At 45.7% G+C, this 27,322-nt stretch overlaps 1 protein-coding gene across 1 annotated transcript; it reads left to right on the top strand.

Moving 5' to 3' along the window:
- The first annotated feature begins 2,933 nt into the window (after positions 1 to 2,933).
- On the top strand, positions 2,934 to 18,761 carry LOC116966460 (sperm flagellar protein 1-like). The gene is made up of 7 exons (XM_033012723.1): positions 2,934 to 3,152; positions 4,200 to 4,311; positions 10,505 to 10,640; positions 11,959 to 12,001; positions 14,551 to 14,626; positions 16,674 to 16,770; positions 18,578 to 18,761. The coding sequence occupies exons 1-7, from the start codon at positions 3,050 to 3,052 to the stop codon at positions 18,677 to 18,679; spliced, it is 669 nt and encodes a 222-aa protein (XP_032868614.1). The 5' UTR covers positions 2,934 to 3,049; the 3' UTR covers positions 18,680 to 18,761.
- The last annotated feature ends 8,561 nt before the right edge of the window (positions 18,762 to 27,322 follow it).

Raw genomic sequence — 27,322 nt, 5'->3', positions numbered from 1 at the left:
GAGTGATTCACTTTGTTGTTATGTTTCTCACCAGGAATATGACTGCAGAATGGGGATAAAAAAGCAACAGGTGCTGGTAGGAGGGGTTAGAGTGAACAAACCACCCTCAAGATGGCACCTGCTGAAAAATAACTAGGGATCATAAACCACAGATATTTTAATTAAAAACCTACGCATTGATATGGTGCAGTTTCTGCTGAGTGAGATGTTTGAGGGTGTTGCCACGGTGCTGTTTGGTGCAGACCACACTTTCCAAACCCACAATCTCGACCATCTAGGACAAGGGCAGCTACGCTGTAGGAACTACCAGCTGGGAGTTGCCTTCAAAGCCCACACCACCCTGACATGGAAATATAACACCATTCCTTCATTGTGCAGGAAGGAACTACAGATGCTGGTTTAAAACGAAAATAGACACAAAAGGCTGGAGTAACTCAGTGGGACAGACAGCGTCTAAAGGAATGGGTCTGAAGAAAGGTTTCGACCCGAACCGTCACCTATTCCCTTTTTCCAGAGATACTGTCTGACCTGCTGAGTTACTCCAGCTTTTTGTCTACCATTCCTTCACTGTTACTGGTTCAAAATCCTTGACCTCTCTGCCGAACACATTTGTGGGGGTGGGGGATGATTGATGGAGCAGTGAGAGAGAGTCTCACAGAAAGGAGTGGGCATAACTTCAAGGTGGGCATCGTTTGGTGAGATTTCGCAGTGGAGCAGTGAAATGGAGACTTATGCCCCTGTCCCACTTAGCAACACAGGTGCTGAAATCTTGCATTGGGCACAAAGTGCTGGAGGAACTCAGCGGGCCAGGCAGCACCTGTGGAGGGAATAAACCGAGTTACTCCAGCATTTTGTGTCTGTCTTCGGTGTAAACCTTCATTGCAGAGTTCAGGATTCCAGCACCTGCAGCCTGCAGGAACTCTGCGGGTCGAGCAGCATCTTGAAGGTGGGAGGGTGGTGCAGCTGTCTTTGTTCCTGTGTATAAACGCCATGCAGGCAGTGTGTGCAGATGAGGGAGGGTGAGTCAGCAGGAACTGCAGATGCTGTTGGTTTACACGGAGCTTGGAAGCTGGGTGCTGGGTGCAGCGAGCTGGGTGCTGGGTGTTGGGTGCAGCGAGCTGGGTGTTGGGTGCAGCGAGCTGGGTGTTGGGTGCAGCGAGCTGGGTGCTGGGTGTTGGGTGCAGCGAGCTGGGTGCTGGGTGTTGGGTGCAGCGAGCTGGGTGTTGGGTGCAGCGAGCTGGGTGTTGGGTGCAGCGAGCTGGGTGCTGGGTGCTGGGTGTTGGGTGCTGGGTGCTGGGTGTTGGGTGCAGCGAGCTGGGTGCTGGGTGTTGGGTGCAGCGAGCTGGGTGCTGGGTGTTGGGTGCAGTGAGCTGGGTGTTGGGTGCAGCGAGCTGGGTGTTGGGTGCAGCGAGCTGGGTGTTGGGTGCTGGGTGCTGGGTGTTGGGTGCAGCGAGCTGGGTGCTGGGTGTTGGGTGCAGCGAGCTGGGTGCTGGGTGTTGGGTGCAGCGAGCTGGGTGTTGGGTGCAGCGAGCTGGGTGCTGGGTGTTGGGTGCAGCGAGCTGGGTGTTGGGTGCTGGGTGCAGCGAGCTGGGTGCTGGGTGTTGGGTGCAGCGAGCTGGGTGCTGGGTGCAGCGAGCTGGGTGTTGGGTGCTGGGTGTTGGGTGCAGCGAGCTGAGTGCTGGGTGTTGGGTGCAGCGAGCTGAGTGCTGGGTGTTGGGTGCAGCGAGCTGGGTGCTGGGTGTTGGGTGCAGCGAGCTGGGTGTTGGGTGCTGGGTGTTGGGTGCAGCGAGCTGAGTGCTGGGTGTTGGGTGCAGCGAGCTGGGTGCTGGGTGTTGGGTGCAGCGAGCTGGGTGTTGGGTGCTGGGTGCTGGGTGTTGGGTGCAGCGAGCTGAGTGCTGGGTGTTGGGTGCAGCGAGCTGGGTGCTGGGTGCTGGGTGCAGCGAGCTGGGTGTTGGGTGCTGGGTGCTGGGTGTTGGGTGCAGCGAGCTGAGTGCTGGGTGTTGGGTGCAGCGAGCTGGGTGCTGGGTGCTGGGTGCAGCGAGCTGGGTGCTGGGTGCTGGGTGCTGGGTGTTGGGTGTTGGGTGTTGGGTGCTGGAGTAAGTGAGCGGGACAGCGTTACGTGCAGGGGGGGGGGAGGGGTTTGAATGCGCGCACTGACGCCGCTCCCACACCGTAGCCGCCGTAACCAGGCAACGGGACGCGGCAGCGACAGCGGCTCCAGAAAACAGCAGCGGCCGCTCGGCCCGTCTACAGCACCTGCCCCGCCCCCCCCCCCCACGTCACCCCTTATCCCGGGCCCCCGTCACCAGCTCCAGCTCCAGGCCCCCTGGGCCCAACCAAGGGCACCCGCCAGTCCCCAGTCTCCAGTCCCCAGGCCCCAGTCCCCAGTCCCCAGTCTCTCTGTCCCCAGTCCCCAGTCTCTCTGTCCCCAGTCCCCAGTCCCCAGTCTCCAGTCCCCAGTCCCCAGTCTCTCTGTCCCCAGTCCCCAGTCTCTCTGTCCCCAGTCTCTCTGTCCCCAGTCCCCAGTCCCCAGTCCCCAGTCCCCAGTCTCTCTGTCTCCAGTCCCCAGTCCCCAGTCCCCAGTCTCTCTGTCTCCAGTCCCCAGTCCCCAGTCCCCAGTCTCCAGTCCCCAGTCCCCAGTCTCCAGTCCCCAGTCCCCAGTCCCCAGTCTCTCTGTCCCCAGTCTCCAGTCCCCAGTCTCCAGTCTCCAGTCCCCAGTCCCCAGTCCCCAGTCCCCAGTCCCCAGTCCCCAGTCTCCAGTCCCCAGTCCCCAGTCTCTCTGTCTCCAGTCCCCAGTCCCCAGTCTCTCTGTCCCCAGTCCCCAGTCCCCAGTCCCCAGTCTCTCTGTCCCCAGTCTCCAGTCCCCAGTCCCCAGTCCCCAGTCTCTCTGTCCCCAGTCTATCTGTCCCCAGTCCCCAGTCTCTCTGTCCCCAGTCCCCAGTCCCCAGTCCCCAGTCTCTCTGTCCCCAGTCTCCAGTCTCCAGTCTCCAGTCCCCAGTCCCCAGTCCCCAGTCTCCAGTCTCCAGGCCCCAGGCCCCCAATCCCCGCCATGCCGCTGTCCCAGGCCGCGCTACACACGGTCTACTCCTGGATCGACCAGGTTCCGCTGTCGCGGCCCAAACGTTGCATCGCGCGGGACTTCAGCGATGGAGGTGCAGTAACAGCGGGTCGAGCAGCGCCTCCGGGGAGATAGAATGGGCGACGTTTCTGGTCGACACCCTTCTTTAGACTGAGAGTCAGGGGAGAGGGAGACGAGAGGTTATAGACGGTGATGTGGAGAGATATAGAACAAATGAAGGAAAGATATACAAAAAGTAACGATGGAGCCCACAATGGTCCAATTGTTGGCTGTGGGGAGGGTGATAACGAGTTATACAGACAGTGAAACTCAACAGGAAGACAGTAAAACTAGTATAACGACTCAGAATGTGGAGGGACGGAGAGAAGGGGATTCAAGGGTTACAAAATTAGATAGAATATATTCATACTGCTGGGGTGTAAACTGTCCAATGAGATGCTGCTCCTCCAATTTGGATTTGGCCTCATTCTGACAATGGAGGAGGCCCAGGACAGAAAGGTCAGTGTGGGAATGGGTGGGGGAGATCGGCCCAGCTCTACCTTGCTTGTGACACCAGGCTCGCCATGTGGTTGACTCAAATGCCTTCTGAAATTGTGTATCAAGCCGTTCAGTTCAAAAGTAATTAGAGATAGGCAGGAAGAGCTAGTACTGTCCAAATTCCAATCTGTAAAAGCATAAATAAGGGCCTTTAATTAGTGGTGCATTCTTGGTAAACCAACCAAGCTGTAATAGGGCCACCTTCTGATCGCCATCTCATCTCATTGTTATAGCCATGCATTAGTTTATAATGATTTGCATATGAAAAGCACAAGATACAGTGGGAGATATATTTATGGTTGTGCTGTTATATTGGATCTTGTCTATAGACGGCACAGTTTGGACATTTGTAGCCATAGTAACTATGATATATCCGGTGCATATTAGGTAAATCATTCCTATTAATCATCTTTTGTGTGAAGAAATGGATTTATACTGTTTTGAGTGTGATAACTTTATAAAACAAGCTTTGACAAAAGTGTTGGTAAACTTGGCTTATGATCTGTCTGATAACAGACTATTCATTCATTGCTATTGATTATTGTGAATCAAATATCAATTAATTTCCTTTTTTACTCTTTAGTTATGGTTGCAGAAGTGGTGAAGCACTTTTTGCCCAGACTGATAGAACTGCACAACTATATCCCAGCAAATGCTACCCAGCAAAAAATAAGTAACTGGCAGTTATTAAACAGGCAAGTGCACTGATAATTAACAGTCTGAAGAAAGGTCTCGGCCCAAAATGTCACCCATTCCATCTCTCCAGAGATGCTGCCTGTCCCACTGAGTTACTCCAGCATTAATGATAATTTACCGTTTGCTGTCTGCTACAAACTGGTTTTGCTTTGCAGTGGACCCACTATTTTGGCCTTTCCAATTAAACATACTAAAAAGTAAAGAGAAATAAGTTGGAATTAGTGGTGGCAGAATTTTGCACCCACTGTCAAACATTTTCTTTGGTAAATATAATGAAGAAATAATTTGTGATGCAATGACTGTTGATTGGCCTTCCTTAGCATTGATCAGAGGCAGTGTGATCTACAGGGTAATGAAATGACTTATTGGTGAAGCCATTGTCCAGGCAGCCTCCAGCAAAGTGGCCGATGCAATCCTGAGGGCTTTGGGTTTCTTGTGGATGACTCTTTATTGGCATCTGCTCAGTTTACTTCCTTTTATCTTAACCATCCCTCCACATTCATAAGTTCTAGGAGCAGAATTAGGCCATTCGGCCCAACAAGTCTACTTCACCATTCAATCATCATGGCTGATCTATCTCTCCCTCTCACCCCCATTCTCCTGCCTTCTCCCCATAACCCCTGACACCCATACTAATCAAGAATCTGTCAATCTCCGCCTTAAAAATGCCCATTGACTTGACCTCCACAGCCGTCTGTGGCAATGAATTCCACAGATTCACCACCCTCTGGCTGAAGACATTGCCTGATACAACCAACAAGGGAGAACCTGAACCATTATTTCAGGATGTTCTTGCATATTCCACCAGTGTTTTGGTGGCACTTTGCAAATAGTCCATGTGATAGTTGCCGTGTGATGGGCGACTGGCAAAGTTACCCCGTAAAGCATGAAAGAGGACGTTCTAATGATGGAATCACCAATGTGCCTCCTGTGTGTGAGGCTATGTGGTTCGATTGTGCAGAGAGTTGCTGATCACTAAAGTGAACGGCAGAAAGCTGGTGTCCATGGTCAGCGTGGCAAACACAGTTGCCAACGGCCGAAGCTCTTGAATCTCTCCTCAAAACCTCTCTGGTTCTTGAACTTTCTTCCCCCTTTTATTGCTGACTGCTTCAAGGACATCAGTCTATCTCTTACTGCCTAAAGGTAATTTTTCATCTGATTGCAGGGGCTCCATACAGCAGATATTCCACAAGTGTATCAATATAAAGTTACTGTCCCATTTTTGTATATTATTCATTTGTGACCTTTGGCATCCCAGTGTTCAGAGGGAGAGACGAAAGAAGGAGATGTCAGGCAAGCTGATTCAGTGTGATGCTTGCAGTATGTGGGAGGTCAAGGACACCGCTGGTGCCTCTGGCTGCTACAAATGCGAAAAGTGCATCCAGGTAGAGCTCCTGAAGGGCCGTGTAGGGGAACTGGAGAAGCAAGTGGATGACCTCCGGTTCGTCCGAGAAACGGAGTCGTTCCTCGACAAGTCCTACAGTACGATTGTTACACCTAAGGTACTGGAAGAGAGAAGGTGGGAGACAGTGAGAACGGGAGGGAAGCATGGAATGCCAACGTCCCCGGGGGTTGTACCTCTTGTGAACAGGTTCACCCACTTAGAAGCTGTCGGGACAGAAGAGGTGTGTACACTGGGCGGCGGACTGGCTTGTGATGCGAATAGGGCTGTTGAGCCAAAACCAAAAAGGCCTAAGGCAGGCAACGCCATTGTAGTAGGAGACTCCATTGTGAGAGGTACGGACAGGGGTTTCTGCGGCAACAGACGGGATGCGAGGATGGTGTGCTGCCTTCCTGGTGCCAGGATCCAGGATGTCACGGACAGAGTGCAGAAAATCCTCAAGGGCGAAGGTGAACATCCGGAAGTGGTAGTGCATGTCGGCACAAACGATGTCGGAAAGAAGGGGATGAATATTCTGCAGCGTGACTTTGGAGAGCTCGGAAAAATGCTGAAAAGCAGGACCTCCAGGGTTGTTATCTCCGGTTTGCTTCCAGTTCCTCGTGCTGGCGAGAGCAGGAACAGGGAGATACGGGACCTGAACGTGTGGCTGAGGAACTGGTGCACGGGGCAGGGATTTAGATTCTTAGATCACTGGGATCTGTTTTGGGGTAAGGGGGAACTGTACAAAAGGGACGGATTGCATCTTAACAGGTGTGGGACCAGCATTCTGGCAGGCAGGTTTGCCACTGCTACACGGGTGGTTTTAAACTGAATAAGGGGGGTGGGGTGTCGAATGGGCTAGTGGAGGATGGAGTTAAAGGGAAAGGGTTTCTTAAATGTGTGAGCGTAGAGACAGAGGGATGTAAAATGAGGGTAGAAGCAATAGGTAGCAAGGTGAAAAGTAAAAGTGGCAGGCCGGAAAATCCAGGGCAAAACTCAAAAAGGGCCACTTTTCAACAAAATTGTATAAGGGGTAAGAGTGTTGTAAAAACAAGCCTGAAGGCTTTGTGTCTCAATGCAAGGAGCATTCGTAATAAGGTGGATGAGTTGAATGTGCAGATAGCTATTAATGACTATGATATAGTTGGGATCACGGAGACATGGCTCCAGGGTGACCAAGGCTGGGAGCTGAACATCCAGGGATATTCAATATTCAGGAGGGATAGAGAGAAAGGAAAAGGAGGTGGGGTAGCGTTGCTGATTAGAGAGGAGATTAATGCAATGGAAAGGAAGGACATTAGTTTGCAGGATGTGGAATCGGTATGGGTAGAGCTGCGAAACACTAAGGGGCAGAAAACGCTGGTGGGTGTTGTGTACAGGCCACCTAACAGTAGTAGTGAAGTTGGAGATGGTATCAAACAGGAAATTAGAAATGCGTGCGACAAAGGCAAAACCGTTATAATGGGTGACTTCAATCTACATATAGATTGGGTGAATCAAATTGGCAGGGGTGCTGAGGAAGAGGATTTTTTGGAATGTATGCGGGATAGTTATCTAAATCAACATGTAGAGGAACCAACGAGAGAGCAGGCTATTTTAGACTGGGTATTGAGTAATGAGGAAGGGTTAGTTAGCAGTCTTGTTGTACGTGCCCCCTTGGGCAAGAGTGACCATAATATGGTTGAGTTCTTCATTAGGATGGAGAGTGACATTGTTAATTCAGAAACAATGGTTCTGAACTTAAAGAAAGGTAACTTTGAGGGTATGAGACGTGAATTGGCCAAGATTGACTGGCAATTAATTCTAAAAGGGTTGACGGTGGATATGCAATGGAAGACATTTAAAGACTGCATGGATGAACTACAAAAATTGTTCATCCCAGTTTGGCAAAAGAATAAATCAGGGAAGGTAGTGCATCCGTGGATAACAAGGGAAATCAGGGATAGTATCAAAGCGAAGGATGATGCGTACAAATTAGCCAGAAAAAGCAGCATACCGGAGGACTGGGAGAAATTCAGAGACCAGCAGAGGAGGACAAAGGGCTTAATTAGGAAAGGAAAAATAGATTATGAAAGAAAACTGGCAGGGAACATAAAAACTGACTGCAAAAGTTTTTATAGATATGTGAAAAGAAAGAGATTAGTTAAAACAAATGTAGGTCCCTTGCAGTCAGAAACGGTTGAGTTGATCATGGGGAACAAGGATATGGCGGACCAATTGAATAACTACTTTGGTTCCGTCTTCACTAAGGAAGACATAAATAATCTGCCGGAAATAGCAGGGGACCGCGGGTCAAAGGAGTTGGAGGAATTGAGTGAAATCCAGGTTAGCCGGGAAGTGGTGTTGGGTAAATTAAATGGATTAAAGGCCGATAAATCCCCAGGCTGCATCCCAGAGTGCTTAAGCAAGTAGCTCCAGAAATAGTGGATGCATTAGTAATAATCTTTCAAAACTCTTTAGATTCTGGAGTAGTTCCTGAGGACTGGCGGGTAGCAAACGTAACCCCACTTTTTAAGAAGGGAGGGAGAGAGAAAACGGGGAATTACAGACCAGTTAGTCTAACATCGGTAGTGGGGAAACTGCTAGAGTCAGTTATTAAAGATGGGATAGCAGCACATTTGGAAAGTGGTGAAATCATTGGACAAAGTCAGCATGGATTTACGAAAGGTAAATCATGTCTGACGAATCTTATAGAATTTTTCGAGGATGTAACTAGTAGCGTGGATAGGGGAGAACCAGTGGATGTGGTGTATCTGGACTTCCAGAAGGCTTTCGACAAGGTCCCACATAAGAGATTAGTTTACAAACTTAAAGCACACGGCATTGGGGGTTCAGTATTGATGTGGATAGAGAACTGGCTGGCAAACAGGAAGCAAAGAGTAGGAGTAAACGGGTCCTTTTCACAATGGCAGGCAGTGACTAGTGGGGTACCGCAAGGCTCAGTGCTGGGACCCCAGCTATTTACAATATATATTAATGATCTGGATGAGGGAATTGAAGGCAATATCTCCAAGTTTGCGGATGACACAAAGCTGGGGGGCAGTGTTAGCTGTGAGGAGGATGCTCGGAGACTGCAAGGTGACTTGGATAGGCTGGGTGAGTGGGCAAATGTTTGGCAGATGCAGTATAATGTGGATAAATGTGAGGTTATCCATTTTGGTGGCAAAAACAGGAAAGCAGACTATTATCTAAATGGTGGCCGACTAGGAAAAGGGGAGATGCAGCGAGACCTGGGTGTCATGGTACACCAGTCATTGAAAGTGGGCATGCAGGTGCAGCAGGCAGTGAAGAAAGCGAATGGTATGTTAGCTTTCATAGCAAAAGGATTTGAGTATAGGAGCAGGGAGGTTCTACTGCAGTTGTACAGGGTCTTGGTGAGACCAGACCTGGAGTATTGCGTACAGTTTTGGTCTCCAAATCTGAGGAAGGACATTATTGCCATAGAGGGAGTGCAGAGAAGGTTCACCAGACTGATTCCTGGGATGTCAGGACTGTCTTATGAAGAAAGACTGGATAGACTTGGTTTATACTCTCTAGAATTTAGGAGATTGAGAGGGGATCTTATAGAAACTTATAAAATTCTTAAGGGTTTGGACAGGCTAGATGCAGGAAGATTGCTCCCGATGTTGGGGAAGTCCAGGACAAGGGGTCACAGCTTAAGGATAAGGGGGAAATCCTTTAAAACCGAGATGAGAAGAACTTTTTTCACACAGAGAGTGGTGAATCTCTGGAACTCCCTGCCACAGAGGGTAGTCGAGGCCAGTTCATTGGCTATATTTAAGAGGGAGTTAGATGTGGCCCTTGTGGCTAAGGGGATCAGAGGGTATGGAGAGAAGGCAGGTACGGGATACTGAGTTGGATGATCAGCCATGATCATATTGAATGGCGGTGCAGGCTCGAAGGGCCGAATGGCCTACTCCTGCACCTAATTTCTATGTTTCTATGTTTCTATGTTTCATTGTGGGTCCACAGTGAGATGATGGTCTGCTGTGCTGTCCACATACCAGAAACATGTCCTCATGCTGTCCACATACCAGAAACATGTCCTCATGCTGTCCACAGTGTCACATATCAGCAGCTTCTGCACTCTCTCTGTGTTCTGGCCACAGTGAATATTGCTGGATAAAGCAGCTGGCTATCCATTATGCATTAATTCTAGCGTTATCCCAAAGCACCCAAACTGTGAAAGAAACGGTGAAACTGTACATTCCCACTGGTGGTGAAAAGGAGCAGAAACACCACTTCCATTTACCACATAGACAATACCCTTAGAATGTAGCATTGTTGCTCCCTGCTGAGGAATTTATCATTGCTCTCCCTTCCTCTCCCATTGACAAAGCGTTTACACAGTCTCTGTTTCTCATTCTACCCAATGTCAGCACATGGAGAATCGTTTCCACCAAGGTGCTTACATATTACATCATTTTCCCTTCCTGAAATCTTGCATAACATGAATTATGGAATCATGGATATCAAATTACATTATTAAATGAAATACAATAGTGACTTTCAAAGATGGTTGAATGACTTCAGAATTCCAGCAACCACATTTTTTGGTGTTTCTCTAGCGGTTGATATCTGTAATCAGATTCAATCACCACATAAGAGACATTCAGACCGAGAAGCACAAGGATCTATCTATCTGATGTGGGTAAATGAGACTAGCGTACAAGGGCACAATGCTTGCCATAGATGTGGTGTTTCTGTGTCGTACAACACTATGATTCTTAATCCAGAAATTATTATTTTCACCAAATCAGGTCTTTTATTTTAAAATTCTTATTGATATATTTCATAATCCATTTACACAGGAAGGTATTTTCCAAATTACATTTTCATATTTCGGAGGAAATGCTGAAAAAGTTGGTCAAGAGTTCTCCTGGAATTATTGAACTGGTTTTGTATACACTGAGACAGAAGATCGAGGAGGAACTCAGTGTGAAACAAGTAAGAAATAGACACCTTGTTCGTACACAGGTACATGTATTAAACTATGCTGTTCAGACACCTTTCCTCTAACTGGAATGATGTAAGTAATTGCAACAACTCAGCAGGATGTGGTCTCAGTGTTATCCCAAAAGGAACATCGCAGTGCTGTCTCTAATCTCCTAAAACAACCTTCCTTCTCAGCTCAGGCATGGTCTTGCAATCTCCACCAGCCTTGCTCAAAAATCAGATCCAAAACCAGAAGCAGTCATTCAAAAACATATTTTTACACAGCTTCTAGTTGAATTACTTTGTTCATTTGGCAGCTTGCTGGTATATTTCATGCTTCCAATACCAGACACTGTCGGGGACATTCAGCAGAGGTTCATGTCTCTTTCCCATCAACGGGCTGGTGTAGTGACACAGGCACTGCTTGACAACCCCACAATCCCCAATTACTGTACTCAACCAAGGGACATGCATCCTTCCTACACCCTGTGGAGGCCGCTCATGATCTTACTAATTATCCTCTCAATCTCCTCCGTCCCAAAGGAAAGAAACCTCAGTTCCAGTCGGTCTGCCCTCGTACTCAAGGAGATTCCTTCTTTAAAACCTCTAAGTCTCAAGGTTCACAGTTGTAATAAATGTAAGCATGGTCATATTTCTTCAATGTGATGGTGCTTGGTGCTAATTCTGTTGGAATTGTGGAACGTTACATACACTGTCGTTGAACAAGTGGAAGAATGACTGGGGGTCACAGTCTATAATTTGGCATAAGATCATGAAATGTAATGGAAGTCTGGGCTTGTGTTTTTCCTTTAGCTTTGACCTGCTTCTCCAGGCCCGTTAATTTTGGTTGCATTGGTGCATCTGGGTGTTTGAAGATCCCAAGAATTGGTAGCTTCCCGAGTCCATGCCTCCCACCAGACAAGGGGCCCGACTAGTTCAGTAGCATCAGTCCACAGAAAGAAACAAGTTTGTCCACTGATTTGGTTCCACAGTTTGCAACCCGCTGGGTACAACACAAGCTGGGATCCAGTGTTGTCAGCCTGATATGATTCAGCTACAAAGCATAAGATGATGTAATTCAGCAGCAGATCTGAGCATCCTTAAGGCAGTAGCTTAACCCTGAGAGCAAACGATCGCAAAAACAATGAGGGCACATTTTCCTGTAGTAAACAGCACCCCACTGTGAAGTTACTCCATAGGGTTCCATATGTTGGACAAATTCAAATTGCTGGAGCCGGTACTCAGCGGACCAGGCAGCACATGTGAAGGGAATGGACAGATGACATTTTGGGTCAGTGATTTTTATTTGGTGTTTCCTTCATGTTAACAGGATGTGGAAGATTACACTAATGAAGCTGATTATAGTTTTCCAGGTGAGTTGTATTCTTGCTTCTATTAACTTAAACTTTAACATTGCCGTCTTGAAGGAGTGGTATCAGTGTTTAAGTATCAGCTAAAGGAATTACAAACCATAATGGCGCAGCGGGTAGAGCTGCTGCCACACAGCGCCAGAGACCCAGGTTTGATCCTAACCTCGGGTACTGTCTGAGTGAGTTTGCACGTTCTCCCTGCGACTGCATAGGTTTTCTCCCAACATTCACAAAAACGTGAACGTTTGTGCCTTTGCGAACGGGTGATCGATACTCAGCATGAACTCGGTGGGCCGAAGGGCCTGTTTCCATGCTGTGTCGTTCAAATAATGAATTACAACTATTGTAGCATTCGTAAAAAAATAATATTTCAGTTAGAAAACCAAACCTTTAGCCATCAGAGTTCTATGAAAGGACTTCTGGTTTCTCTAATTAATCCATCAGGATGTTTTGTTCTGGGTGTGGATGGATGTTTATAGAATGTCCTGTCTTGTGGATACTGAACCAGATTGTGAAGGGCTGGCGATATTGTCCCCATCGGGACAGCAATGCTGACATTGTCCTTGTCTTTGGTAATAATGGCAGTGTGCATGAGAGGTGCTGTCAGTGTCGATTCTTAGATGGCATATAAACAAAATCTATATTCTAGGAAGATATGTTCAAGGTATTTCTACATTGATCATTGTAGGCAATGGGTTAAACATGTAAGGAAATGTAAATCCTTTTCTTGGAAGCTCTGGATGAGAGAGTTGTGTGGCGTGTTTGAAGGCTGCGCATCCCTTCAAGGGTGTCTGAAGAAGGGTTTCGGCCCGAAACGTCGCCTATTTCCTTCGCTCCATAGATGCTGCTGCACCCGCTGAGTTTCCCCAGCAATTTTGTGTACCTTCAAGGGTGACTGCAGCTTTGAGGTTTTATACAAACAAATTCACTAATAAATGGACAAAGCAAGTGAGCAATTTGTAACCTCGCTGTTGGTGATGGGATTATAACTGTAACAGGGCCTGGAGTTTTAGCATCCCAATGATATGATGTGTAGGAAGTGGCTGGACCCGTCACAAGGGAAATTGTGCAATTTCATCAGCTGTTGCTGGTGCAAAATATCATGCTTTCAGCGTGTGACCTTGTCTCCAAATGTATTTAAAACATTTGAAATATTTAATTGTTTAATTGTTGAAATGCTCTGAATAGAAAAAATATCCAATCACTGCAAACAAGGCCTCAAATTCCTTGTGTAGGCAGGAACTGCATGCTGGTTTAACACCTACGATAGACACAAAATGCTGCATTGAGTAACATTGCCGAGACTAACAAGATCACAGTAATTAAATTGAAATCTAGTGGTGCAATTCAACAATACTACGATAATATATACCTTTCAAATAATTATTGATTAATCATTTAATTTTTTGCCAAACATTTTGTATTGTAAATCAATTGTGACAATAAAACCACACTGTACAGTAACCAAGTGTATGTAGGAAATATGTCAAGTCAACTTTATTTGTCATACACATACAAGATGTGCAATGAAATGAAAGTGGCAATGCCTGCGAATTGTGCAAAAACTACAGAATAGAACAGAATCAGTATTTACATGTTAGAAAATATTTTTTTACAAGGGACACAACACAACAGTAAATGAGTCCCTGGTGAGATAAGAGTTTACAATCCTGACGGCCTGTGGGAAGAAACTCCGTCTCATCCTCTCTGTTTTCACAGCATGACAGCGGAGACGTTTGCCTGACCGTAGCAGCTGGAACAGTCCATTACTGGGGTGGTGGGAGCCCCATAATGTTGCTGGCTCTGGATCTGCACCTCCTGGTGTATAGGTCCTGCAGGGGGGCGAGTGTAGTTCCCGTAGTGCGTTCGGCCGAACGCACTACGCTCTGCAGAGCCTTCCTGTCCTGGGCAGAGCTGTTCCCAAATCAGTTTGTGATGTTGCCGGACAAGATGCTTTCTACAGCCCAGAGTAGAAGCATTGAAGGATCCTCAGAGAGACTGAATTTCCTCAGCTGCCTGAGGTGGTAAAGGCGCTGCCTTGCCTTACTCACCAGTGCAGCAGTGCATGTTGTCCATGTCAGATCCTCTGTGATGTGGACTCCCAGGTATTTAAAGCAGCTCACCCTATCCACAGTAGTCCCATTTATCTCCAGTGGTGTGTACGTCCTTGGATGTTGAGCCCTTCTAATGTCCACAATCAGCTCCTTATTTTTTGTGACATTCAAGAGGAGGCTGTGTCCTGACACCAGAGTGCCAGATCAGCCACCTCCTCCCGGCAGGCCTTCTCATCGTTATCGGAGATCAAGTCCACCACCACTGTGTCATCAGCAAACTTGATGATGGAGTTGGAGCTGAACCTTGCCACACAGTCATGTGTGTACAGGGAATACAGTCGTGGGCTAAGGACACAACCCTAGGGGGATCCTGTGTTCAGGGTGAAGGGGTTGGAGGTATGTCTCCCCATCTTGACCACCTGGGGCCTGGCGGAGAAAAATAGGCACTGTATTGTTACAAACATGCACAATCTACGATAATTTCATTCTATTCCCCAGATTACATTCATGTCGGCATGCCACAATTTGCAAACGGATGCCAATCCAACCCACAACCATGGAACAACAATCAAAGGTATTTAAGAATACGATGTTCTTCCTAATGATTTAAATTATCAGTCACCTTTTATAGATGATCGAGTAACTATGCTCACCCACCTAGACCTACCATAAGTGTTGGAAGGAACTGCTGATGCTGGTTTACATTGAAGATAGACACAAATTTCTGGGGTAACTCAGTGGGACAGGTAGCATCTCTGGATAGATGGAATGAGTGACATTTCGGGTTGGGTTCTAAAGAAGGGTGTCGACTCGAAACGTCAGCCATTCCTTCTATCCACAGATGCTGCTTGTCCCGCTGAGTTACTCCAGCATCTATCTTACCGTAACAGTGTTGGAAGTTACCTTCTTTAGTTCCATGTTTGAGGTTCAGTAATCCCCGTTAACAATGCTACATTTCTTCTAGAGTGGACAGAATAAATTGATTTAAATTCAATTTCTAGTTTGTCAGTCCTGAGAATAAATGGCATGAGAATGGGCGATTGTTGCTAGTTGTTGGGGTGCAGTGTTTGGAAAGTGTACTCTGTATTTAACTTGTTCTGGCCCAGACCCAGGAGTGTTAAATGGTGAAAATGTGAGAAAATGATCTCTCCACTAAAGCAAAAGTAACAGAATTTTCCAGGTCATCAAAGTTCCGTTAGCTTTGTGGGTTTCTATACAAACATCTGTATTTTATTTCAAAATTATCTGCAGATTGTATTCCATTTTATAATTCTTACAGGCAGTGATAAAACGATTCATATTCTTTTACATTCTGAACTTGGATAGTTTCAGACGGGTTCTCCTGGTGACACGGGATGTATTTGTACCTCGGCCAACATCACTGTCCGCTTCAGAGTAGCAGTAAAGATCTTGGTGTAGAAATGTATCACCCTTTTTATGATAGAGCTGCTGGTCTTCCCCTATATGTGTGGAGTTTGCACATTCACGTGTCTCTGTGAGTGTACTTGAGAACTCTGGTTTCCTCCCACATCCACAAACCTGCTGATAAATAGTTTATTGTAAACCACCCTCTGGACAGTGGTTTGGGGAGTTGATGGGCTGAAGAGAAAGTAGTGTACAGGAAAATAAGTAGAGGAATGCATTGATGGGATTTCTCTGAGAGTCAGCATTGACTAAATGGGCTGAATGGCCTCCTTCTATCTTATGGAAATAATACAGTATGTAACAACACATGTATTGAGCTCCATTTTGATGGACCCATTGAATCAATGTTTGTCTTACACAAGAGCATGAACTTCTCTGGATTCTATCACTGGTCAGAGTAACTGGAATCAATGTTAAGATAAGATAGAATTTATTTGCCACACAACCAGGGTCGGTGGAATTTGGGTTGTTGTTCCTCATTATAATGGGTGTTGTTCTGTTGCTGGCTGCACTGTCAACATCACAGCTGTGATAGTTCATTGTCCATCAACAACGTTGGAACTCCGAAAAGGCAAGATGTAAAAAACAGATCTTTTTTTTAATTTTTCATTGAATTTAACCAAAGAGGTTCCCTGACACAACCTTGCTCAATCATCAATTGCTATTTATGCTTTGGACTCTGCAAATTGTTCATTCTTCATCATTGGGTGTGAGGAAGGAAGTGAACCAGTCTAATGGCCAGCTGGTTCCTCTAGGTCTGCTGCCACAATTCCACCTTGGTCTCCACACTGTGGAACTAACTCACTGAAGTCTGGTTTGGGAACTTGCACCGGTCAGTATAAATTATCTCAGGAAGTAGAGGCGTTGATGGGCTTTTTTTTATAACTGCATCAGTGTATTGGGTCCAAGAAAGATCTTCAGAGATAGACACAAAAAGCTGGAGTAACTCAGCGAGACAGACAGCATCTCTGGAGAGAAGGAATGGGTGATGTTTCGGGTCGAGATACTGTATGCGCAACTGCGAATTTGAAGCTTTTGACTCTCTCCACCATCGTCCCGTCGATATAGACTGGTTTTTGGGTCCTCATCCTTCTTCCAAAGTCCACAATCAGTTCCCTGGTCTTACTGTTCATGTCACTGAATTCCTGGTGGTAAATTATCCTTTGAGTGAGTTTCCCTTGCCTCACTGGTTTTAGATCATTGTGTGAGCAGTACTCCCACTTGGATCCTGCCGTACGTCTCTTACTAGAGGAGAAAGATCAGGCTCTGTTGGCTTTCCGGGAGACTGTGGAGGTAAGTAATCAGTCGCCTTTATCTCCGACGTTGTACTGCTGTGAGCGAGCACCATTGGTAACGATTGTCACTGCCCCTGCTCCTAGACCCTGCAGCACAGTTAGTGTGGCCAGAGGGAATGCTGTCAGATGGATGTGTTTGGTGGAGCCACCCTGTAGATTAGCAGGAAGCAAAGTAGTGACTACACATGCCATGCAAGGTCATCTGACATCTACCCCCACAGCAGGGCTACTAATACTGGAGGGCACAGGTTTAAGGGAGAGGGGAGAGATTCAAAAGAATCATAGGGTGGAGGGTGGTGGTTGTGTGGAGCGAGCAGCCAGAGGAGGTGGTGGAGGCAGGTACTATGCCAAGGTTTGAATGGCTTTGGCATAAGTACATGGGTTAGGAAAGATGAAGAGGGAAACAGGCCTATTGCAGGCGAATAGGATTGGCATAGATGTCCCTGGTTACAGGTGTCCATTGATAGTGGGAGGAGCTGGGTGGGAGGGGGAGGAAAGGGGGAGAGCAGAAATGCAGGCAATAGTGTTGACACATTTGAGAGCCTTTTGATGCAGAGGTGGGAGGGAGCCACAGGAAAGGGAAACTTCTCTGAGGCATGGGTGTGTCGACAGTCAGATTGGATGCTGTGCTGATATTTCCTGATAGTGATGAGGCTCTGTAAATCATTTCCCAAGTTGAACATTGTAGAGGAAGGGCTGGTCTGTAACAGAGTGAGTGTGTTGGTGCTGTATGGGCAAGAAACAGGAGCAGACTGAGTCACATCCTTCCGCCCCAGTGTGACCTCTACCCCTGCCACACAATGCAGTGATTGCGTCAGGAGTGTTAGTTATAAATGTGATGATGATGATGGTGATGAAGAGAGGGAATGATTGTTCCTCGACCAGAATGAAACTGAACTGTGGTTTGTGGTCATACGGGTTACAGCTGCACACAGCAGTGTGACTGACGTTACAGTGAATCATCAGATCACTTGTACATTACAAATGTGTGTAGCTCAGCATTCCCACTCACCAATCCCTTTGCCAAATACTGCGTGGTGTGAACATGTCCATGGAGAACATCTTGCTGGCCTTGCCTCAGACATCCACATACATTCACATCAACTACACATCCTCAAATGGAAACAAAACTATTGTCTCAACACATTTTACAAGATGTCCACAGAGGAAAGCATTAATGTGAGTGGATACCCCTCAACATTCTAGACTCATGAAGCCCTTCGGCCCAACTTGCCCATGCCAGCAAAGATGCCCTATCTATTCTAGTCCCACCGGCATGCATGGCCCAAACCCCTCTAAACCTTTCCTATCCACGTACCTGTCCAAATGTGTTGTTAAATGTGCCTGCCTCAACTACATTCTCTGACAGCTTGTCCATATACCCACCACCATCTGAGTGAAAAAATCATCACCATCAGGTTCGTATTTAGTCTTTCCCCTCTCTCCTTAAGCCTATCTTTTCTAGTTCTTGATTCCCCTACTCTGGGTAAAATACTGTGCATTCACCCCATCTATTCCCCTCGCGATCATATACTTAGCCTGTCCGGCCTCTCGTGGTAGAACGGCCTCAATTGCTGGCAACATCCTCGTAAATCTTCTGTGCACTCTTTCCAGCTTAACGACATCTTTCCTATAGCAGGGTGACCAAAGCTGAAGACAATGCTCCAAGTGCGTCCTCACGAAGGTCTTGTACAAGAGCTGGTATTTAATGGGAAGTGAAGGTCCTGGGTTCAGTCAGGGCCCAGCGTGTGTGCAGTGCTGCTCCTGTGCCAATGATGCTGAAAATCTACTCTTTGTTTCATCAGATTCTGCAGATGAAAGTGCTGAGACTGGAGCATCTGGTTCAGCTGAAGGACCTGAGGATTGATGAATTGACAAGGCATTTGAAAAAACAGGAAGCAAATTGACAGTAACTAAACTGAGAGAAACCATGAACATCTCTGTGTGGGCAAAGATTTGATAAAACTTATATCTGTTTATGTTGAAGCACCTGATGTGTGTCTGCGTGATTTGTCACTGGGATTAAAGCGGTGCAGGTTTGTAAGTTAATTGGCCCAGTGTGCAGGGAGTGGATGAGAAGGTGGGATAACAGAAGGTGGGATAACATGGAACTGGTGTGATCAATGGTTAGCATGCGCTCGATGGGCCAAAGACCCATTTTGTATCTCTAAACTAAACAAACACTGAGTTAAGTTATAACAGGGTTGATTCACACAGGGTTTAATCCACAAACCTGTAGGACTTGGACTATGCAGGAAGTGACATTATCAAAGACAGGACAGGAGGTAGTGCTGCAGTGTTAGTTCATGGCCCTGTTCACACACCCACTTCCCCATCACCATTATCCCCACAGGAATGCTGTGCCCGATGAGCCGTTTGGTGTTCAGGATAGTCTGAAGAAGGGTCTTGACCCGAAACGTCACCCATTCCTTCTCTCCAGATATGCTGCCTGTCCCGCTGAGTTACTCCAGCTTTTTGTGTCTACTGATGGTGTTCAGGATCCCCAGCTAACCAAAGGAATGCGGGAACTCCATGGTTCCAAACTTGCCTGCTTGCCAAAAGTACAGAAGTCTGGAGGAAGGCAAATTCTTTGCATGATTGCTGTGAGCGTGGTCAGCGTGGAAATATGAACATGTAATTATGTTTCTCCCCATGAGAACGGTTACTCAGCCTTCCTCTCAATTGTTACCATGCATCAGAGATTTGCAAAAATAAGCAACAAATCTCTGAACCCCTTAATAAGCACCCAGCACTTCCAGTTATGTGAACTTTATATTTACATTTTGAAGCTGTGAGCTTATAAATTCCATATGGTTTACGTATGGATTAAACTTCTAAAATAACATGTTTTAGAAAAATATTCTTCTGTAAATAAGCAAGTTTTATTAATAATAATTATCTGAACATTCCTTTTATTACAATTTTGTGAAATCTGTACATGTTGCAAACTTTACATGGCAGCAGAATGTTACACCAATCAAACTGGCATTTAAGTCTTGGGTCAATAGGATTTGCTAACTGTCGGAGACATTGCTAGAGATTAGGGGGATCGCTTCAACTGTAGCTTTAATAATTGTGGACAAATAATCCATTGCAACTTCTCAGGGGAAACAACTCTGGGAACGGAGATCTCTCGTCTACAGTGGGGAGACAAGAACACACTGTCCGACCCCCAGCGATGTGAGTAATTGTGACCAGAGACAAACTTGGCCTTGTGTACTGACACACTCTGACTGAGGACACACAGACTGACTGATACAAGGTTTAGTTTCGAGATACAGCATGGAAACAGGTCCTTCGGCCCATCAAGTCCATGTGACCAGCGTTCACCTCATACACTAGTTCTATCCTACACACTAGGGATAATTTACAGAAGCCAATTAATCTACAAACCCGCACATCTTTGGAGTGTGGGAGGAAACCAGAGCACCCGTAGAAAACCCACGCAGGTCACAGGGAGAACATACAAGCTCCGTACAGACAGCATCTGTAGTCAGGATGGAACCCGGGTCTCTGGCGCTGTGAGGCAGCAACTCTACTGCTGCACCACCGTGCCGGCCAAATGATACGTCAGCGATATTAAAACAGTCTGGTGTTTAGACATGTTATGCAAGATTGTTTTTGCACTTGTACCTCACCATACTTGTGCGAATGACAATAAACTCAACACCACACAACCAAAACCATCTAGCCTTTGATAAGGGAGGAATTATCCCAGTGAATTCCCTTTGGACGGTCTCCAGATTCAGATCAGATTCAATTTTAATTGTCATTGTCAGTGTACAATACAGAGACAAGGAAATGCATTTAGCATCTCCCTGGAAGAGCGACATAGCAAATGATTTGAATAAATAATAATAAGTGTCCGGGGGGGGGGGGTGATTGGCAGTCACCGAGGTACGTTGTTGAGTAGAGTGACAGCCGCCGGGAAGAAGCTGTTCCTGGACCTGCTGGTTCGGCAACGGAGAGACCTGTAGCGCCTCCCGGATGGTAGGAGGGTAAACAGTCCATGGTTGGGGTGAGAGCAGTCCTTGGCGATGCTCCAATGCTACTAAATCTGTTTTTCAGCTTTGGGGGCACCTAAACTGTGACAATATTCCTCACCAACACTCTGTACACCTGGAACAAAGTCTCCCTGAAGTTCTCACAGCCTGGTTCGGCAATTCAAATGCTCAGGTACAAAGATCACAAAATCAGGTGGACACTGCCCGGTCCATCACAAGTCCATCGAAGAGATCTGTAGGAAGCACTGTCTCAAGAAGGCAGTCACATCATTAAGGACCCTGGCTACGCTCTCATTTTACTCTTACCATCGGGAAGAAGGTACAGGAGTCTGAAAACCAAGAGCTTCTTCCCAACAACCATCAGGCTATTGAACACTACAAACACCAACATGAACCATCTTGGTTGCACTAGGGTCTTTGAGCTTGGTTTTGTTTTGCACGACGTTGTGTTATTTTATTTAATGAACCTGTTTATCATGTTATCGATTGAGTAGTGTGCTCACAAACCTGTTGTGCTGCTGCAAGGAAGAATCTCATGGTCTCTCTTCCCCTCAGTGCTGGACTCCCTTGGTCGGTCGATTCAGTAAAGCTCATCAGTGTTCCGTGTGAAGAGATCTCCCAGACAGACTGGTCTGTGGTGGAAGTGAGTCAGGGTGTGCTGGTTCAGTCTGGTCCCACCCAGCAGTGATGGTGTCCATTACTGTGAAGAGCGCTCTGCTCAAAGGTATTCAAGCAAGTGCTGACAGAACCATGTGGGTTGGGCGTGTTGCCAGAGGAAGAGTGTGACTGAGCAGTGACTGAGGAAACAAGCAGTAACGTGGCCCAGGCTCCAAGCAAAGCCCAGGGCAGTGGCGATAATTGTGGCCCAGCACTGACGCATGTGTGCCCACTGCTCACCCACTCCTTCTCCAAATCTCCCGTCCATTCCCACTGTGTTATCCCATTTTCAATTACTCCTGGTCCTAAAGAGTTTCACGTTCCACACCAAGGTCTTATGTGGGACATAAAACCGAGAACAGTACAACACGAGAACAGGCCCTTCGGCCCACAATGTCTGTGCCGGAAATGATGCCAAGACCAACTCTTATCTGCTCGCACATGATCCATATCCCTCCATTCCCTGCATATCCATGTGCCTAACAGAGGGGGTGTTCCTGAGTCTAGTGGTGAGTGATATCAAGCTTCTGTACCTTCTGTGGACAGGAGCAAGGAGAAAAAGGAATGACCAGGGTAGGACAAGTCTTTGATAATTTTGGCTGCTTTTCCAAGGCATTGTGAAGTGTAGATGGAGTTACTAGTGAGAGGTCTGGATGACAACACTCTGCAATTTCTTGTAATCTTGGGCAGAGCTGTTCCCGAAACATGGTATGTTTTCTATGGTGCATCTGTAGAGGCTTGTAAGGGCCATGGGAGACATGCCAAATCTCCTCAGTAAATAGCCGTGTTGGTGGCACTTGGTGCATCAATGTGGTTCATCCATGACAGATTGCTGGTAATATTGACACCAAGAACTGGAAACTTTCAGTCATTCCAACGGCACCAATGATGTTGATTAGGGCATGTACTTTGGTTATAGTTTAGTTCATTATTGTCATGTGTTTGTGAGTTATCCAGTCAAAGAAAAATCAACGTTTACAATCAAGCTGTCTACAGTGCACAGGTAAAGGATAAAGGCGAGAACATTTAGTGCAAGATAAAGTCTGCAAAAGTCTGATTAAAGATGGTTCAAAGGTCTCCAATGAAGTAGATGGGATGTCAGGACCGCACTCTAGCTGATGAGAGAACGGTTCAGCTGGGAAGAAACTGTCCCATGTTTCACCATGTTCCTGAAGTTGATAATCAGCTCCTTCATCTTGCTGACATTGAGGAAAGGGTTATTGTCCTGACACCATATCACTAAGTTCTCTGTCTCATCATTGTTCATGATCTGACCCACCACTCGCTGGAGATAGAGCTGGATTTGGTCATATAGTTGTTGTTGTTGAGGCGAGGGGTGGCTCTAGACTTGGTCTAATCCTCTTATTATTTTCTATGTATTCCGTTATCAAATGATAAGATATTTCAAGATGTTCCCTGTAGCTGATGTTTAGCCGACTGCTCTGAAGTCCCCCCTTTTATAAATAGTGAGCTAACACTCACAACCTCCAACCTGCACTAACTGTTTTATACTCAGTAGAATTGTGGAAGATTATAACTAAGTTTGGTGCATTTTCTGGGTATAGGATTAATTGGGATAAAAGCGAGATTATGCCAATAACAGGAATAAATCTTAATACATTACAACAATACCCATTAAAAGTAGTTACAGACAAACTTAAATATTTAGGGATTAACGTAACTAAAACTCATAACTCATTAATAAAATCCAACTATCCTCAACTATTAGATAAACTTAGAAAAAATATTTTATATTGGAAAACACTGCCTATATCCATGATTGGTAGAATAAGTGCCATAAAGATGGTATTTCTACCGCAGTTGTTATATTTGTTTCAGGCTATTCCTTTTTTTCTTCCGAAAACTTTTTTAAAAAAAATTGATAATATTGTCAATAGCTTTATTTGGGATTATAAAAATCACAGAATAAATAAAAAACATCTATGCAAAGCTAAGATAAATGGAGGATTAGCACTTCCAAACTTTTTATATTATTTTTGGGCTGTTCAGATTAAGAATATGAATTTCTGGTGGGTAAATATGGATCATGAACCGACATGGTTAAATATAGAAAAGGAGGACTGTCTACCTTTCAATGTAGGTTCGATAATTTTTGCACCAACGGAAGTACAAAAAAAATATTATAAAGACAACCTAATAATATATAATAATAGACGTATTTGGAAACAAATAGTTAAGACTCTACACTTGGATAATCTCTCATTTAGATTACCAATTATGAATAATCCATCGTTTAAACCTGCTATATTAGATGGGGGGTTTAAACAATGGGATGATTTAGGAATTACAAGGATAGAACATCTGTATAGAAAAGGAAAATTTCTTTTATTCCAGGAGTTACAAGATATTTATGGATTGTCTCCACAACATTTGTTTAGGTATTTACAAATTAGAGATTATATTAAATCCAATACACAAGATTATAAAAATAAAGAAGCAGGATTGTTAGATGAACTGTTTAATTTATATCCAAATACAGAAAAATTAATAGCCTATATATATAACATCATTTTGGATAAGGAGAATCCAATAACGGAAGTATATCGTCAAGCATGGGAAAATGAAATGGGATTGGCTATAACAAAAGAAAACTGGGAAGAAAGTCTACAACGAATACACCGGTGTTCATTAAACGCCAGACATATACTGATACAATTTAAAGTATTATATAGGTTACATTATTCGAAAACTAAATTAAATAGTATTTTTCCGAATCTCTCCGCTATTTGTGATAAGTGCAAGAAAGCAGAGGCAAATTTAATACATAGTTTCGTTACATGTCCTAAATTGAATTATTACTGGACAGAAATCTTTAAAGTTATTTCTGAAGTCATCAAAGTTAAATTGGACCCTAACCCAAAGCTAATAATATTTGGAATTCCGGATTTACATCTATCACTTACAGTAAATCAAAGAAATTTCTTTGATTACTGTTTAATAATTGGAAAAAAAATCATATTGAAATTTTGGAAGGGAACATTATCCCCCACAACCAAAATGTGGGCAACAGAGATGATGGAGACGTTACATCTGGAAAGAATTAGATTTGTCCTATTGGACAAGTATAATTCTTTTGAACAGATATGGTCTCCATATATACAGTATTTAGAGAAGTAGCTGTTCTTGGCAACACAGCTCGACGTGCACCCTGCGGGATTTGGTGAGAATAATTCATTTTTATATTGGAATTACATATATGTCTTTATTGATACTATCACTTGTAGTAGTGTTATTAATAATACATATTGTGGTTACTAAAAATGTTTTTTTTTTTTTTTTTTCCGTTTCTCTTTTCTTTCTTATATATAATCAAATTATTATTTAATCCCTCTCTTAATGATTTATTCTTTCTCTATTCTTTCTCTATCATTATTTCTAAAAAAACAGTAGATAAGTATTACTAGTGTTTTACTTAATGCAAATTGAATTAATTTGATATAAAGTTGTTTGAAGCATTGTAATTGATTACCTTTAATAAAAAAATATATAAAAAAAAAAGAATTGTGGAAGATATCAACCAATGCATCACAGCTGGCTTCTTGTCCACTGTGTGATTGGATTTGTACCCTCTTAGTTCCATTAAATTCATGTTGATTTACGTACTAATTCCTTTACTTTCCCATTTTCTTTCTACTCTTGTCCCTGTTGTTTCTGGTAAATTATTTATATTTTCTTCCTGAAAGTAGAACCAGAGGCTTATTTCAGTGTTCGCAACTGGCTTAGTTCCTCATTGTAAGCTGTTCGGTTCCTGACTGTGATTTCCCTTCTCTCGTTGTGTAGATGCAGAGGCTATTGCATCAACTTTTATGTTGCCCCTGCGTTGGTGTCATGGGACTCGTGCAGCGAGTTTGGATTTCTTTGTGGATTAAAGCAGATCCAATTGTCCCCCAGCCAAACCCAGCCACAACTCACAACATCACACCCACCCCGTCTGTCAAAACCTACTGACTTTGCTCACAGTGAGAACCAACCTCAAGGGACAGGAAAAGGAGGATGTTTCCACTACTGGGAGCATCTAGGACCAGAGGGCACAGCCTCAGAATAAAATAAGGTACCTTTATAAAGGAGATGAGGAGGAATGTCTATTGTCAGAGGGCGGTGAATCTGTGGAATTCATTGCCACAGACGATGATGGAGTCATTAGGCATTTTTAAGGCAGAGATTGACAGATTCTTCATTAGTACGGGTGTCAGGGGTTATGGGGAGAAGGCTGGAGACGGGTTGAGAGAGAAAGATAAATCAACTGAGATTGAATGGCAGAGTAGACTCGATGGGCCGAATGGCCTAATTCTGCTCCTATCACTTATGAACTAATGAACAGTGAAGGGCGAGCAGCGAGGCTGTGTCCTGGTCCTTGTGAAGATATAACAATGATCAGGCAGGAGACTGGTCCATCCAGCATGGTCACCTGGTCTTCACGTCCCCACTCCCTAATGAGGGATCAGGTGGTGGTGTGTAGTTCACGGCTTAAAATAATGAGTACATTTTGTCTTCTTGTTGAAAGAGGGGAAGATGAGATCCAAGCAAATCCTTTCTTTGAGGTGAAGTGTTGGTGCAATGCCAGGAGCCTGTGTGAGTGAGTGTTTGTGGTCAAATGCTGATGGAGGGATCTCACCACTGGTGATGAGATGTTTGGCAAGTGGAGCAGATGAATGGTCATTGCCCACTGTCTCCAGCTATCTGCGTGGCTTCGTGTCACCGCGGCCTGTTGTTCCAGGCTGTTGTTCGCACAATGATGCCAGCTACTGAAACATTAATTGGAGGTATCAGCGCTTGTATTGTTCCCGGTGTGTGGGGAGTCTAAAGTTTAAAGTGAACAGGGCCACTCTCTCTCTCTCTCTCTCTGGAGGCTGTGGTCTGCAGGGGTTGGTATGTGAGACAGTAACCTCTGGGTTTAATCACAGCTGCAGATATGTAGTGGTGCTGACCTCAAGCCCTTCAATGTTACCGATAATTGGGGGGGAAATGTCGAAGCAGATGAATGGCATCGAGCTCCTCATCGCCGGCCCGGCCAGGACCGTCACACAAACTTGGCCCCGTGCCCAGCCCTCTCGCCAGCGTTGGCTGCAGGTCCTCAGTTTCATTTGCTTCTGTGGATCTGGCACGTCCTGGCTTTGATATCAAAGATTCCGCGAACTCTGGACATCATCAGTTCTGATTAAACATCTGTGCTCCTGTATCTGAGGTCTCAGGAGCAGAGTGGTTGCTGCTGCCACAGCCTGGAGAGCAAGCACCTAAACCCTCCCCCCCCCCCCCCCCCGCAAACACCCCCCTCCCCCCCCCGCAAACACCTACCCCCCGCAAACACCTTCCCCCCCGCAAACATCTACCCCCCCCGCAAACACGCCCCTCCCCCCCCCCGCAAACACCTACCCCCCCCCTCCCCCCCCGATCACCGAGGAGCAGCTTTATTCACCAGAATGAGTCAGAAAGACGATTCGCCGTCAGTCTTGACTGAGTTTGTTGCAAAATGCGCGTCATACACTGGAGCCAGTAGATGTGACTGGGCCCACTCTACCTTTCACCTGGTTAAGGCCGCGTTCTTCACACATGAGTCGTCAGTGACTCGGCCTTTGCCTTCAGACGGAATCGATGCCAGATTTGAGTCGGATCGTGGTGAGCAGCTGGGACCGGGTTGTGGATTATGGACCCACGCTGGGATGATGAGGAATATTCAGTAATACCAGGCAACCTATAATAGTGTAAGGACCAACGAATGGATCTGTTTGTTGGTCCCGTGGGTCAGAGAGGGGCAGCGCGGGACCAGACCAGTCCCAGGTGGGACATCGCCTTCACTTTCCAGCGGGATCGGCAGATGTGCATTATTTTCCTCTTAGTTTAAATACAATTCAAATTAAAAGCCCCTAA

This window comes from Amblyraja radiata, chromosome 37, assembly GCF_010909765.2.
Source record: "Amblyraja radiata isolate CabotCenter1 chromosome 37, sAmbRad1.1.pri, whole genome shotgun sequence".
Taxonomy (NCBI): domain Eukaryota; kingdom Metazoa; phylum Chordata; class Chondrichthyes; order Rajiformes; family Rajidae; genus Amblyraja; species Amblyraja radiata.
This window is presented reverse-complemented; position numbering and strand designations above follow the sequence as displayed.

Excerpts from the sequence above, each read along its gene's own strand:
- LOC116966460 (XM_033012723.1), top strand. The coding sequence starts at position 3,050 with ATGCCGCTGTCCCAGGCCGCGCTACACACGGTCTACTCCTGGATCGAC. Across the intron at positions 3,153-4,199 it reads GCGGGACTTCAGCGATGGAG|TTATGGTTGCAGAAGTGGTG; the intron begins GTGCAGTAACAG and ends TTTACTCTTTAG. Across the intron at positions 16,771-18,577 it reads CTTTCCGGGAGACTGTGGAG|ATTCTGCAGATGAAAGTGCT; the intron begins GTAAGTAATCAG and ends TTGTTTCATCAG.